At 38.9% G+C, this 15,552-nt stretch overlaps 2 protein-coding genes across 2 annotated transcripts; both read right to left on the reverse strand.

Moving 5' to 3' along the window:
* Window positions 1-814: 814 nt before the first annotated feature.
* On the reverse strand, window positions 815-5,164 carry LOC103963232 (calmodulin-binding receptor-like cytoplasmic kinase 2). Its single transcript, XM_009376020.3, has 6 exons — window positions 4,829-5,164; window positions 4,122-4,363; window positions 3,809-3,977; window positions 3,105-3,194; window positions 2,680-2,975; window positions 815-1,287 (listed from the first exon to the last, which is right to left on the reverse strand). Exons 1-6 carry the CDS (start codon window positions 5,076-5,078, stop codon window positions 967-969), a joined length of 1,368 nt encoding a protein of 455 aa, XP_009374295.2. The 5' UTR covers window positions 5,079-5,164; the 3' UTR covers window positions 815-966.
* Window positions 5,165-11,831: 6,667 nt separating this feature from the next.
* On the reverse strand, window positions 11,832-14,249 carry LOC103963281 (probable anion transporter 4, chloroplastic). Its single transcript, XM_048569599.1, has 4 exons — window positions 13,751-14,249; window positions 12,804-13,030; window positions 12,274-12,665; window positions 11,832-12,099 (listed from the first exon to the last, which is right to left on the reverse strand). The coding sequence occupies exons 1-4, from the start codon at window positions 14,189-14,191 to the stop codon at window positions 12,044-12,046; spliced, it is 1,116 nt and encodes a 371-aa protein (XP_048425556.1). The 5' UTR covers window positions 14,192-14,249; the 3' UTR covers window positions 11,832-12,043.
* Between the last annotated feature and the right edge of the window lie 1,303 nt (window positions 14,250-15,552).

Here is a 15,552-nt window from a genome sequence, read left to right on the forward strand (position 1 = left end):
TAGGGACGCCACGTGGCTTCGTTTGATCCAAGGTGCCTTGGATCACGTGTGCATTATAAGAACTCTTCCATGAGGTTAGGGACAAAGCTCAACAAAGTTAAGCTATGCTAATAACAATCGCTCACGCGCACGTATTTGATGTAATATGAGATTTTTTGCATATTAATGAGCAAAGCAACGTCTTTTGCATTTATAAGCTTATTTGGAAATATTTTTAAAATGAAAGAGTTTTTGAAAAAAAAAAATTTGGATTCCAAAAATACTTGAAGTGTTTCTTGCAAGAAGCACATAAAAATGGTGCTTCTTGTCTGAAGCACTTCAAGTGTCTTTCCATGTTTACTTGCATTTTTACTAAGGATTGATTTAAAAAATATTTTCATCAAAAACAGTTTCAGCTATTTTAAATGCACTTCCAAATGAGTTTATGTATGAAAAGTAATGCACATTATTTTTTTATATTTAAATAAAAGGTTGCTATTGACTTTCTTAATTGCAAGATGACAAAGAGAGTCAAGAAGATAAAATGAGATAATAGTACAGTTTCACTATTTTATTATGTCACTGTTATGGTTTTACTACGATGGAATAATGATATGATGTAACCGAAAAAAAATAATGATGTGGTACAATATAACACTGTTGTATGTGAAGTGCTTTTTCCAAAAGTCCGCCATCGGTTTTGGAAGCATAAAAAGTGATTTTCCGTGATTAACGTGTTTATTTTTATTGATGACATATTATATAGTTTACAAATTTAACTTAAAAAGTTAATTTATCTTGCATTAGTTGCTAGTTAGACGTCAACTTTGGTTCGTAATAAAATCCGATTGCCATTGAAATTTAATATTTGAATATTGGGTTATATACAAAAAGACGTTTCTTTTTTACATAGATGTACTAACTAAACACTTGGATAGAAGAAGAAAACAATTTTCTGTAAATAATTTCACTCAAAATTCTTATAAGTTAGGCAGAGATAAATTTCTGCCAATCATCATCTTGAATCCCAAACGATGTCTGCCGAGTCATCTTTGCATCTCTGACGGGATAATTCGCAGAAAAAGGAACATCAGAGGAAGAAGGGAGGGATTTTTCTCGAAAGTCCTTTCGAATTTCCCATAACACTTCAGCACATTTTTTCATGGAGGGTCTTGAATTTCTTAGAGGTGCAAGGCATTCCTGAGCTAGCAGGAGGACTTTCTCCAAAACCATCGTTGATGCCGGGCTTCTCCGTAGCCTTGGATCCATGACAAGTATCGCGTCTCCTCGTTTCAACATTTGGATTGCCTGCAGATGTACACATGGTTAGGCTAATGTTTCATTTGATGAATGTTTGTCTATAACACATGGGAACAGGACATCTGAAGAGGAGGATGAAATGATCTACCGCAACTGTAGCGGTTTCATTTGATGAATGTTTCGCATGTAAATGCAATGAGGAATAAGGTGGATGTTACAAGAGCTAGACTCATGTGGTTTGCCTTTATGCTCTATAGAAATATGTCATGAGTGACAGATTGTCTAAAGTTTAACAGAAACATGTGATGAATGTCGGAACTACAATAAATCGGGGAGATTTAGAGTAAAACAAAACTTGAGCAATGACTAATTAATCATGTTAGGTGGAACTCTGGGCAGATTTTACCGCGAAGCAACATATAGAAACAGACATCCCAACAAATTTCCAGTTTTGTGTCGGTTTAGTAATGTCAAGATGCTTAAAATGAGGGGTTATTATACAAAATGATGTTTGAGATTTGCATGATCAATAGAAATGGTCCATGAGATTCAAAATCAATAGAAATGGTCTTGAGATTGTCCACCATCCATGATTTTGGTCATTCCGTCATCCATGATTTTGGTCATTCCGTCATCCATGATTTTGGTCATTCCGTTAAAAATGATTTTGAGCAATGTTCAAAACTTTGCAACTCAATCGTTTCTTAACCAAATTTGACCCATAATATATCAAAATGAAGATAGGAAAGTGTAGAAGATGGCGGAAAAATAGCCTGAAAGGTTACTGGTCCGCAGGAAAACTGAAAAACTTGCCGGAAACTGGGTAACTTTAAACGTTCATAACTTCTTTAATACTCAACCAAATCGAGTGATTCAAAACGAAAAAAATACTTCTTGACAAGACGAAGAGAATGATACCTTTTTCGAAGGCTAACTCGCTGTGGTTTGGTCGGACAAAGGCTTGAAAGTGGCCAAACCACGGCGAGTTAGCAGTAAAGAAAGATACCATTCTCTTCGTCTTGTCAAGAAGTATTATTTTCATTTTGAATCACTCGATTTGGTTGAGTATTGAAGAAGTTTTGAACATTTAAAGTTTACCTAGTTTCCGTCGAGTTTTCCAGTTTTCCCTCGGACCAGTCACCTTTCAGGTTATTTTCCGGCCATCTCGAGCAATCATTGGGCTTCCAAATATGTATAATCTTGTTCTGCACTTTCTTATCTTTATTTTGATATATTACGGATTGAATTTGGTTAAGAATCGATTGAGTTATGAAGCTTTGAAAATTGCCCAAAGAGTTTTTAACGGAAGGACCAAAATCATGGATGGTGGACACTTAAAAACCATTTCTATTGATTTTGAATATCAGGGATCATTTCTATTAATCATGCAAATCTCAGGAACCATTTTGTATAATAACCCTAAAATGAATATACTCTTACCCATCTTGTTGTAATTCTTTCATTGGTTGGCTTCTTTGGTTCGATGGGTCGTCTTCCTGTCATAAGTTCTACAAGCACGACACCAAAGGAGTAAACATCGCTCTTTACGGTGAGTTGATAAGTTTTGAGGTACTCGGGGTCCAAGTATCCTGCCGTTCCTTTGATTTGAGTTGAAATGTGAGTTGCATTTGGGTCTGCAGACGATCGTGCAAACCCAAAGTCCGCCACTTTAGCCCGAAGTTTCTCTGTGATGAGGATGTTTAAAGATTTTACGTCTCTGTGGATTATCGGAGGATCTGTCAAATACATGAGACGATTCAGGTTGTCAAATGCCTTAACAATAATAGCCTAATCAAATTAAATGGGAAGCAAGATGAAAACATCTTTATCGGTCGAGTAATTTGGATTGAAAATGATGTACACACCTGTATACATGTGAAGATAGGTGATTGCATGAGCCACATCAATAGCAATGTCCAAACGTTCTCCGGTTTCAAGTTCATTTCCATTTGTACCTTCATGAAAAGAGGACTATTTTTATATACATTTCTGGATTAGTAGTATGTTATTTCTGATGGATTTGGATCCTCTCCTGAGCTAATGGAGAGGATCTTCCTGACCAATCATCATGGGCCGTTGGATTTTTATCCAACGGCTACAATCATTATAACTTTAAAGAGACCCCTGTTTGTAGCCGTTCCACGATGATTGGTCATGAGGATCCTCTCCATTAGCTTAGGAGAGGATCCAAATCCATTTCTGATGATATTCGGATTACCTAATTATCACAGAAAAGAAGAAAAATACAGAGCTTCCATGGCGGGAAAAGTGTTCCGAGCTTCATGTAAAACACAACCAGACAACTAAAAAGCTAATTTTTTCAACTGAAGGAAAAAGGAAACAGGACACTGCCAATGATCCTTCACTAGTCATGGTAAGGCGAACCAGATCGAATACTCTCTTCTTTTCATAGCAGAATCATATCTTTACCATAAATTTTCCATCACTTTTCATTCTAGTTCGATTTATCTAACTCTTTTTGTTACTTAAAGTTAACATTTGTTTATGCTCTCCGACTTCTACTGACTAACCCTATTGAGTTTCATAACTAAGTTTTCATAAGACTTACCATCCAAATGCTCGCGAAGCGTTCCATTTGCAACATATTCAACCACAATAATCCGCTCATCTCCATGCTCCAGATATCCATATAACCTTACCAAATTCAGATGCTCGATCGTTGACAAGGTACGTATTTCATTCTTAAACGCCGTTTCTAAGATCTTGTCAGATGCAGCCTGCACAAATTTTAAGTCGTTATGCAAGCTAATAGAAAATGAGATTAACTATTGTCGGAACAATGCTTTACCAATTAAAAGGATTCCGCTTGTTTCTCAATGTAAAAGGTACTACAATCAATTACGAGGCATAAATTTCTATACCTTCCGAGCACGCTTTACAGCAACAAGAGATCCATCTGCAAGCCTTCCCTTGTACACCGTTCCAAATGCACCCTCACCAATCTTATTTGCTGGAGAGAATTTTTCGGTTGCTTTGAGAATCTCTTCGTAAGAGAAGTTCGTCGTCTCAATTAATCCACTGGAAAAACTGACGGACTGAGAGATCTTTAACTTTGACGAGCTCTTACTCCTAGTATCACTCCCTGACGAACGATCAGTTGAAGCTGCAGCGCATAGGACAATATTAACAAAACTAACTTCTCAATCTTTGATTTTTGAAAGCACTGTTCGTTTGGCAAGTGCTTTTAAATGACTGAAGAAAATGTTTTGGGTTGTAAAAGCACTTGAAGTGTTTCCTGCTAAAAACACCTGCTATGTACTTCTTGCTGGAAGCACTTCGAGTGCTTTTTCAAAATTAACTTGTCAAACGAATCCAGTATCTACCAAGTTGAAAATTTCTATGCATCTGCATATGGTATTTACCAAGCTGCAAAACACATGATTATAAGTCCATTTGGAAATGCTTCAATGGAAAGCACTTATACTCAAAGGCGCTTTTATTCAAATTACATCCAAAATTTTCAATAAAAATCCAATTGTATCCGAAAACGCTTTTAGCTCTTCCAAAAGCACTTCTGAACATGTTTATTATAGATCTGCGCAGAACCAATATGGAAGTAAAAACTTACACGAAATCCCCCGGATTCGAGAATCATTTCTTCTTGTTTCAATCAAAGCAGCAGCCTTTGAGGCGGCCTTTCGCTGTCCGAAAAGAGCTGTGAAAATCCCGGCAACTTTCTTCATGGCAACCTTGATATGCCTCAGGACAGGAAGACTTTTGTGCTCAGCTTTGTTCTTGTTACCATCTTCATACCGGAAACTGGCGATTTGCTTTCTCTGATTTGCCTGCGGAGTATGAGGACTTGGTGTTCTCTTCATTGCCAGAAGATATGGAGTTTTTGGCCGTCTGATGCAATTTTGATCAACATTTGGCTTTGTTGTTTACAAGTAGCTTTCTTGTATTATGATTCTACCTATAAAATTTTATTTAATAATATAATTGAATGTTTACTAAAGTCTTAAATTTTGGATTTTCCCACTAATGTTATGTTTTGTAAGACTAATTCAAGTGACTTTGTGGATTAGTCGCCATCCCAAGTTTTGATGGAGGACAAATCAGCAACAGCATTTTCAGTTAAATATTTTAAAAGGGATCCGTTGGTAGCTTTATTACGACAATTCACTCTCGTAGAGGTCAGGAAGACTCATACAGGAAGCCTCATTTTGACCACTATCGTGTAATTCACCAGCGTCAAAAGTCTAACTCGAGACGTGTCTGGAATTTGCTCCTAATCAAATGTTATGATTTGGTCAGTAGAAGAATTGGATGTGTTAACCCTAAAAAAGAAGAAGAATAGTATTTGGTCAAAATTGGAGGATATTGTAATAGGCTGCAGATTATAGTGGCAACCCAAGTTGCAGGGCGGGTCACATCACCTGAATTGATTGAAAGCTTTTGCCTTGTTGCATGATTGCATCCCCCTTTCGATCCAGAGAAGTTATATCCGCACTTCCTTTTTCTCCTCTCATGTACTGTCTTTTCTTTTTCTAACCCGTAGAATTAAATAAATTAAAAAAGAATTAAAAGACATAAATAAATGAACGAGTGCAAAAAGGAGAAAATGGGATTCACGTAAATCAATTTTCTTTTGCTCAAATCATCATTTTCAGCATGTGCTTGTGACCTTTCAACTTTTTACTTAATATCAAAAAGACAAAGACTGATATTGACATACATTTGGATGAAATACTTCCGTTAGTCGTTCATGCTTGGATGAATAATATGAACCGCAATCAATCAACGAGGAAACAAGGACAAAGAATCTGGCATCGTACCTCTGGAACGTATTTACACATATCTTTCACAAAATTTGGTAATCAGAATTCCCATATGCACCTGAAACAAACCATGACGCACGAGGAAGAGGAACACTACTAGAAAATCCACTTTACACACTTTGGATTCATACAATGAACAAAAAGGTTATTTATCTGTACAACGGATGTCTTCGAACGATCTGTACCATTCGTCGAGTCTGACTTCCAACGTTCTGTCCAATTCCATGACTGCTCCGTTAGTTACAGTTGAAAACGCATCATCATCGTCATCATCAATCGATGCTTTCATCAGCAGCCTTTAAATATCATTCATGAACTGTCAAGCAAAAGTCAATGCACAATCCAATTTCATTAGGGATATAAAACTGCCAACATGTTAGGAATTTAAAACCATGTAAATGCTTAAACTGTATAACAAAGCAACAAATTGGTTATTATGTCAAATCTCCACAATACCAAATGGAAGTTTAAAAGCGGGGCAGGGGGTTGGAAGGAAAATCAAATTTGAAGAATCGATAACGATGATACTTACCAGGTTCATCGAAATTTACTCTCTCTCCAGTAGAAAAGACGACGTAGAAAAGGGCAGCAAGAATATATAAGAGCGATGTAAGCAATAGAAATCCTTGGAAAGAACCCACGAGTTCAACAAAGAAACCAGCTCCAACTGTTCCCAAAATGGCAGCAAATGTTCCAGCAGTATTTGAAATTCCTAACACAATAAATAACGGGATAACATCAAATTTTACCATATTAACAAGTTATTTCACAACGCCTTGGAAGCATTAATATACTGAAAATTTATTCTAATTTTACATACCATGTAAAACACCGGAGTACTGGATCTCCTGGTTAAAGAAAAAAAATATTAATTAAGTCACACCAAACAAATAAAGAATTAATTCTAGGTACCAACTACCATCAAATAGTTGACTTTAATAACATTCTCTAATGCCAACCTGGAGATTCACAAGAAAACCAGAGTGACTAAAAGATTTCAGCCCGACTGCTAACGTAAGCCAAGCAGATGCAACTGCTGGACTTTTTGCTGTAATTAAACCCACAAGAGCTATCCCAGGACCAACGAAACCGATTGACTGCAGAGAAGGAACAATATTCACATTCAATAAGCAATTAGAAATTCAATTCATACTCGTACCATTTCGTATCAATATGTCTGACCACAAACCACCAATATATCCCATGACTGCCATGACACTCCATGGAACAGCACTAAACCAAGCTGCCTGTCTGAGGTCAACATGGTACACCTGAAGTAGATCGAGAGTCATACATAAGCTACACAACACTCACGATAGGAAGCGAAAATGAAATTATAGCTAAACATGTTGAATCCGAGTTTTGTCAGCCGAGATCTTTTGCAAGCTATGAGAAATTACGTTAATATAGAATGAATAACCAACAGGCTTTTAATAAGCCTTACACAATAACTGAATGAAAACATGCAGCCCACGTTGAACATAAACCTAAACGTGGTAGAAGACTAAGTCTGAAAAAGAAACTGATCCCTAGATTCTAGGGCTTATTTCGCCATGCAGTTGAAACTGCTTACATACTTAACCCTAAACTTACGTAGTGGATAGAACCACTACTTCTAACATCCTCCCTTAAACTGACTGCTAAGCAATCAGTTTACATTTGATTCCAAACACACCCCCATAGACTCTCGCAACTTCAGGAAGGCTTCAGTCTTCAATGGCTTGGTTAGTATGTCTGCTATTTGCTCCTGAGTGTTGCAATAAACCAGTTGCACAATTTCATCCTTAGTCAGCTCACGAAGGAAATGGAACCGTACATCTATGTGCTTGCTTCGACCATGCAGCACAGGATTCTTGGAGAGCTTTATTGCTGAACTGTTATCACAGAAAATCGTTGTAGAGCCTTGCTGGTCTTGACCTAAGTCTTTCATTATCCTTCTTAACCAGGTTGCCTGACAAGCAGATGAAGCTGCTGCAATGAATTCAGCTTCAGTTGTTGATAGTGTAACCACCGGTTGCTTCTTGGAAGACCAACACACAGCTCCTGAACCTAACATGAACAAGTATCCTGATGTACTCTTTCTATCGTCCAAGTCACCTGCATAATCACTGTCTGTATAGCCTCTGAGCTCAGCGTGTTCTCCCTTTCTGTAAAAAACTCCAAGGCCGATCGTGCCTCTTACATATCTCAAAACCCTTTTTGCTGCTGCCAAGTGCATTTCTGTTGGACCTTCCATAAATCTACTAATTAAACTTACCACAAACATAATGTCAGGCCGAGTAGCTGTGAGATACATGAGACTCCCTACAATTTGTTTGTAGTAAGTGCTGTCGACCCTCTCACCTGTCAGATCCTTTGTTAGCTTGGTTCCTGGAACAATAGGATTATGCACTGGATTGCAATTCCCCATATTAAACCTCTCCAACACTTCCTGAGCATATTTCTTTTGACAGATGAATATTCCATCTGGTTTTTGCAATACTTCAATTCCAAGGAAGTATCTCATCTTACCAAGATCAGTCATTTCAAACTCATTCATCATCGACTGCTTAAACTTACTGAACATGCTTTCATCATTGCCAGTATAAATGAGATCATCAACATAAAGACAAACAATGAGAATGTTACCTCCTTCTCCTGCTTTGATGAACAAAGTGTGTTCATGAGGACACTTCACAAACCTTTCCTTCAAGAAATAAGCTTCTATACGACTATACCAAGCACGAGGGGCTTGTTTAAGTCCATATAAAGCTTTCCTTAGTTTGTAAACTTTATGCTCCTTACCTTTCTGCACATATCCAGGTGGTTGTTCCACGAATACTTCTTCGTTGATTTCCCCATGTAAGAAAGCACTTTTTACGTCCATTTGATGAATTGTCCATTCCCTTTGAGCAGCAAGTGCAATCACAATTCGAATGGTATCTAACCTGGCCACAGGAGCAAAGACTTCAGCATAATCAATCCCATATTCTTGAGCATATCCCTTTGCCACCAACCGAGCTTTGTACTTGTCCACCTCTCCATTCTCATTTAGTTTAGTTTTGTAAACCCATTTAACTCCAATTATCTTCCCCCCTTGAGGTAGATCTGTCAATTCCCAAGTGTTGTTCTTTTCAATGGCTGCTACCTCAACATCCATAGCTTTCCTCCATTTGACATTTCGCACAGCTTCATTGTAATGCACTGGATCACTACTCGCAAGAAAAGCCAAATGCACCGTGGCTTCCTCTTCTTCAGATAAACCCTCTCCTGTCACATAATCTCGCATCCATACAGGCGGATTTCTTGGTCTCCTTTCTTCTGAACTGGATGAATTTGTTTCTGGAACTTCATCTGATCCACTATTGTTGCTTGTATCATTGCCATCTCCATCGAATCCATCTTCAGCTCCTCCCTCACTGTCAACATCATTAGCTTCACTTGTTGTGTCTTCATCATCATCCCATTCCAAATCTGCTATGACAGCTTCATGATGATGCTCATCCCAAACCCAGCTACTGTTCTCGTCAAATCTAACATCACGACTAATTATGATCTTTTGTGAGACTGGTTCAAATAGCCGATAGGCTTTGGACCCTTCGCTAACCCCAAGTAGCACACACTTCATACTCTTATCATCCAGCTTGGTTCTCTTGTTGTCTGGAATGTGCACATATGAAATGCACCCAAAAACCCTGAAATAACTTACAGATGGTATCGTACCACTCCATGCCTCCTCTGGTGTTTTGTTTTTCACTGCAAGTGTGGGACTTCTATTGAGCACATGAACTGTCCAGTTTGCTGCTTCAGGCCAGAATGTCTTTGGCATCTTCTTCTCGGTGAGTAGGCTTCGAACCATGTTCATGATGGTTCGATTCTTACGTTCAGCTACTCCGTTTTGCTGCGGAGTGTAGGCTGCAGTTAACTGTCGTTGAATCCCCTTCTCAACACAAAACTCAACAAACTCATGAGATGTAAACTCCCCTCCCCGATCTGTGCGCAGACTTTTAATGCTTGCATCAGTCTCATTCTCAACAAGACTTTTGAAGGCTTTAAAGAATCGAAAAGCTTCTGACTTCTCTACCAGGAAATAGACCCAAGTTTTGCGAGTAAAATCATCAATAAAAGTCAGTAGATACCTCTTCTTACTGTTGGATGCAGGCGTTATTGGTCCACATATGTCTGCATGAATGAGTTGTAGACTTTGAGAAGCCCTCCAGGTACTCCTTTTTGGAAAGGGATCTCTCGGCTGCTTGCCTACCATGCAATTCTCACACACTCTTGAAAAATCCTTTATCTGAGGCAGTCCACTCACCATCTGCTTCTGTTGAAGAGTCTTTAATCCACCAAGACTTAGGTGTCCATAACGACAGTGCCACAGCTGAACTGGATCATCTGTGAGAGCATTGAAGCATGCTTGGACACTGATTTGATGTTGAGCAACAATAATAAACATGCGATTTGCAGCCATAACAGTCTCCATGATCAGTCCTCTCTCAGGGTGAAAGATCTTGCATCTTCCATGTTTAATGAGAATAGCAAGACCTTTCTCCTGAAGCTGACCAATGCTTAGAAGATTGTTCTTCAAAGCAGGCACATAGAAAACCCCTGTGATCACCTGAGTTATCCCACTCACTTGTAGTCTAATGTTTCCTTTCCCCAAAACTGTCATACTAGTATTGTTCCCTAGTTTCACACTTTCTCTAAAACTTTCATCAAAGTCGAGAAATAGCTCCCTCTTACCACACATATGGTTGCTGCACCCCGAGTCGAGAAACCAAATATCTTCTTTGACATCTGGAGCATCTACATATGCCATTAGCAACATTTCTTCACTAGCCTCAGCATAATTGACCTTTGCCTCCTTGTCTTTCATAGGACACTCAAACTGAAAGTGCCCTAATTCATGACAATTATAGCACTCAATTGTTGACTTGTTGAAAGTTTGTCGACCTCTCCCTCTGCCTCTTCCGCGAAAGGTTCCTCGACCACGTCCTCTTCCTCCAGAGTTTTCTTCATAGACCACCTTCAATGCTTGCTCCTCCATAACATGTCCGATCATCCGCTGTTCATGTACCAACAAACTGCTTTGCAGTTCATCAATTGAGAGAAGATCTAAATCTTTAGATTCCTCAATTGAACAAACCACATAATCATACTTAGGAGTCATCGATCTCAGAATCTTCTCAATAACTTCTACATCTGTCAATTTGTCACCATTGATTCTTCTCTTGTTGGCTATGGTCAGAGTTCGACCAAAGAACTCATTCACAGTCTCTCCTGTCCTCATGTGAAGCATCTCAAATTCCTTTCGAAGTGCCTGCAACTGTGCTCGCTTGACACGAGCAGTTCCTTGATACTTTTGCTTCAACGAATCCCAGATCTCCTTAGCCGTATCCTTGTTCAAGATTGTTTCCAGAACAGCTCGATCAATTGCTTGAAACAAATAATTCTTAGCCTTTAGATCTTTCAACTTTTGATCCTCAAGCACCTTCCTTTGTCCTTCCACGATTGAGGCTCCTTCTGCTGCTGCAGTGATTCCATGCTCTACAATACTCCAATACTCCTTTGAACGTAGAAAATTTTCCATAAGCATCACCCAATGGTCATAATGCCCATCCAGTTTCGGAATGGATGCTTGCACAAAACCACTTCCTTCTCCTGCCATATTCTCGTATAACTTTACTCAAAAGTTACTCTCTCTCAAGTTTTAATCAGAAACCCCAGGTTGGGGCTCTGATACCAAATGTTGAATCCGAGTTTTGTCAGCCGAGATCTTTTGCAAGCTATGAGAAATTACGTTAATATAGAATGAATAACCAACAGGCTTTTAATAAGCCTTACACAATAACTGAATGAAAACATGCAGCCCACGTTGAACATAAACCTAAACGTGGTAGAAGACTAAGTCTGAAAAAGAAACTGATCCCTAGATTCTAGGGCTTATTTCGCCATGCAGTTGAAACTGCTTACATACTTAACCCTAAACTTACGTAGTGGATAGAACCACTACTTCTAACAAAACATTAGGCCTTACAGAGTTGAAGTAAATGGGCATCCAGGAAAGAAATATGAAAAAACCCTGCGAAATGAAATAAAAATAATCAGTCTGGGCTGACATATACAATTTCCATACAAGGATACAAAGTAAATATGAATTCACAAAAAGCTATCCATAGGGATTTTGCCCATTAGATCTTGTTATATTCAACGCATGTAAACGAGATTAACAATATGATTCTCAGAGTAGAATAACCTGGCATGAGATGTATATGCATTACCCAACTGTGCATGGCATTTGCAACTATTATGGACCAGGTTGGCATTTTAGAGAGCAAGCGCCTGAAAGGAGGGATCACTTTGGCTGTCTTAGGTTTATTCTCCACCAAAAAGGACTTCTGCCGCTTGTTTGATATGTAATCCAATTCATATTTTGATATTTGAGGATTTCGGTCAGGAGTACTTGATGTTGCAGATAACCACACCAAAACCCAAAGAAATCCAGATAAACCAAATATCACGAATGGTCCAAATATACCACCTTGTGACATGAGGATTGGAGAAAGCATGAGTCCTACTGCACTTCCAAGCTGAAATCCGGCCATTGCAAGTCCAACAGCCCTGGCTCGTTCTGTTTGAGCAAACCACCTGAAACACAAAGTTCATACCTTGGTCAACATTTTAGCTCCACCAACAATTTAACCAAAAAACACCAGTAAGAACATCATTAAATTGGCTTTAATGTGATTGGTAAATCCAAAAAGGAAGTTTGGAGACCGCCATCACCTCGCTACCATGTTGTTCATGCATGGAAGAGCCACTCCTTCTGCAATTCCAAGGAGAGCACGCATCGCAAGGAGGGCCCATAGAGAATTTTCCGCAGCCCACGGTGTAAGAAAGGTTGCTAAAGACCACAAAGCCACTCCCCAGGCCATGACTACCTTACCACCATAATAGTCCACAAGAGTCCCTCCAGCTATGGGAGAAACAAGGTACCCCCAAAGGAAAGATGACTGCCAAATGTTTTTTCAAATGAGTATTTCAGATTCCTTACTATCAACAAAAACAATTTCTAGAGCGATTTTGTTGAAAACCCATGAGTTCAACTGTTTTAGCTTAAAAAATAATAATAAAGAAATCATTTCCGCACATCCGTTCCGTCCTTTTGCACACCATGTTTATTACGTCCCTTGATTCTCAATTGATTTATTCAATCCGAAGGCAAAAATAAACATGGGTGTGCAAGGAGAGAAAATGCACTTGCGGAAATCACTTTCCATAGTAATAATGAGAAATTGAGTCCATAGATTGAACATTCACGAGCTCGTTATGTTTTTGGAATCAATAGTCAGCCCAGACAAGTACTTGAAATGCTTCATGCAAGAAGCACACCAGTATGACACTTGGTGCTTTTGCATGAAGCACTTTTAAGTGCTTTTAAAAACAATTCCAAACAAGCCACACATCTAAATTGCTTCTTCATAAGAGATCTATTTATAGGACTTGCTAAAATATTTAAAAAAAAAAAAAAAAAAAACACTTTTCATCATAAACACCAATTATTTGGATCAAGTTCAACTCTTTGGTGTTTGGGAGCATTCCCTCAGCCGAAGGCATTACAAATTTCAAAACTTTATGTGGTCATAAACTTCATAAATTCAAAGAAAATTACTTAAACCGAAATTAAAATACAAAAATTAAGAAAGAAAAGAGAGATGAGGAGAGAAAACTACCTGAACAATACCAGCAAACGATCGGCTCCAGCCATTAGAAAGCGATAACGGCACAATCACCACCGACATCACAACACGGTCGGCATTACAGAGAGCCAGAGCCAAAGCAAGCATAGCCACAACTTTGACCCGCTCCGATGTGATAAACTCGGCGAAACTCGGCGCCTGAACTTCGTTCTCCACCGAAAACGAGCCGAACTGAGCGTCGTTGGAAGAAACCCTAAATCGGTGGGGGAGAACGAGGCGGAGCTCGGCTGAGTCATGCCGCAGTCGAATTCTCTGCAGTGAGCTCGCCGACGAAACGTCTCGGAATCGGGTGTTTCGGTTCTGCGAGTCGACGAAACGCGGAGGGAGCTGGAATTTCGGCGATTCGGGTTTCGGAACGTTTCGGTCTCGGGAGAGAGTGAGATAAGAAGTTCGGATTGCAGTTGCAGAGGCCATGGTGGAAGCGCGCAGTGGCGGAGAAAGTCACAGTCGCCACTGAGAGTGACGACGGAAATCGGGTTTCGGGTATTTTATAACATGTTCAAATAAGTTATTTTATTTATTTTAAAATAATTAAATTTTGTTTTGCAAAAGTAAGCCCGTTTAATGATTCGGCCCCACACGGCCCTGGTCTTTATGGGCTAGGACCGCGATTCATTTATCAAGTGGGCAAACTCAAAAACAGCCATAACCAACACGTACCAACTTTCAATGAGCCAGATCGAACCGGCCCGTTGGACACCTCAGACTCAAATTATAAAAAATAAAAGACTTCCGCTCCCACTTTCTCTCTCTCCCTTTGACTTAGAGCGAGAAGCAAGTGACCATTTATTATAACGGTGAAAAGGAATTGACTATTTGCATTTAGTGTTTAATTTAACATCTAATGTGAAAGAAAAATAGATTATTTTTTAATCTTTTCCTCCTAATCTATCAAATCGGAATATTTGTGTCGTTAAAATTTGATCCAACGGTTAAAATTATTATAACTTTTAAAATGAACTCCTATTTGTACTTGTCTAATCAAATTTTAACTATACGAATCCCTTAATTTTGTGGATTAGGAGGGAGGAAATGATCCCTTTCCTATAAATCTAATATAAAAAACCCGGCAGTTATTGCAAAGTGGCGGAGATGGCAAAGCCGCCGTCGTTAAGACTGAGGCCGTGGTTGTCGTTTTCATAGCTTTTCCCACCGTTTCTGAGCAACCAATCACAGCTTTTACTGATAACATTAGTGTTTTTCTGGGCTCAGTCATCATGTACTTTCTCTTACTAAACCCTAATGTTTTGAATTCCATCTATGAGAAGTGTAAAACAAGGAATATATTTTCTTTGATTTTGTTCCATTTTATCTATGAAGGTGAGTTTATATTTGTTTTTCCACTATTGATTGATGCCTCATACATGAAGGTATTAAAAAATTTATGTATTTCTCCAAGAAAAGTATTTTCCACACACCAGTTTTCTCCGTCTGCACGCCATGTTTCTCGTGAACATTGCAAGAGATGAAAATGAGTATGCGGAAATTATTTCTCTTTCTCCGCTTGAGATGGTGTGTAACTAAAACAGAGATGAATGATAGTTTTCCATCATGTGTTTGGGTATAAAAGCCTCTTTTAACCAGTTTTTGCAATTAATTAGGTCATTTTTTGATAACAAGGGATTAGGGGTACGAATGGGTTCGGTATCAAAGCATCAAGCAATGGTTAAAGATAGGATCGGCGCATTACCAGATGCAGTCCTCTGTCACATCCTTTCGTTCCTACGAACAAAATATGCTGTGGGGAGTGAGGACCACCGTTTTGTCTCGAAGAT

The sequence above is a fragment of a genome, unplaced genomic scaffold, assembly GCF_019419815.1.
Source record: "Pyrus x bretschneideri cultivar Hongxiangsu unplaced genomic scaffold, Pyrus_bretschneideri_v1 Contig5, whole genome shotgun sequence".
Lineage (NCBI taxonomy): Eukaryota > Viridiplantae > Streptophyta > Magnoliopsida > Rosales > Rosaceae > Pyrus > Pyrus x bretschneideri.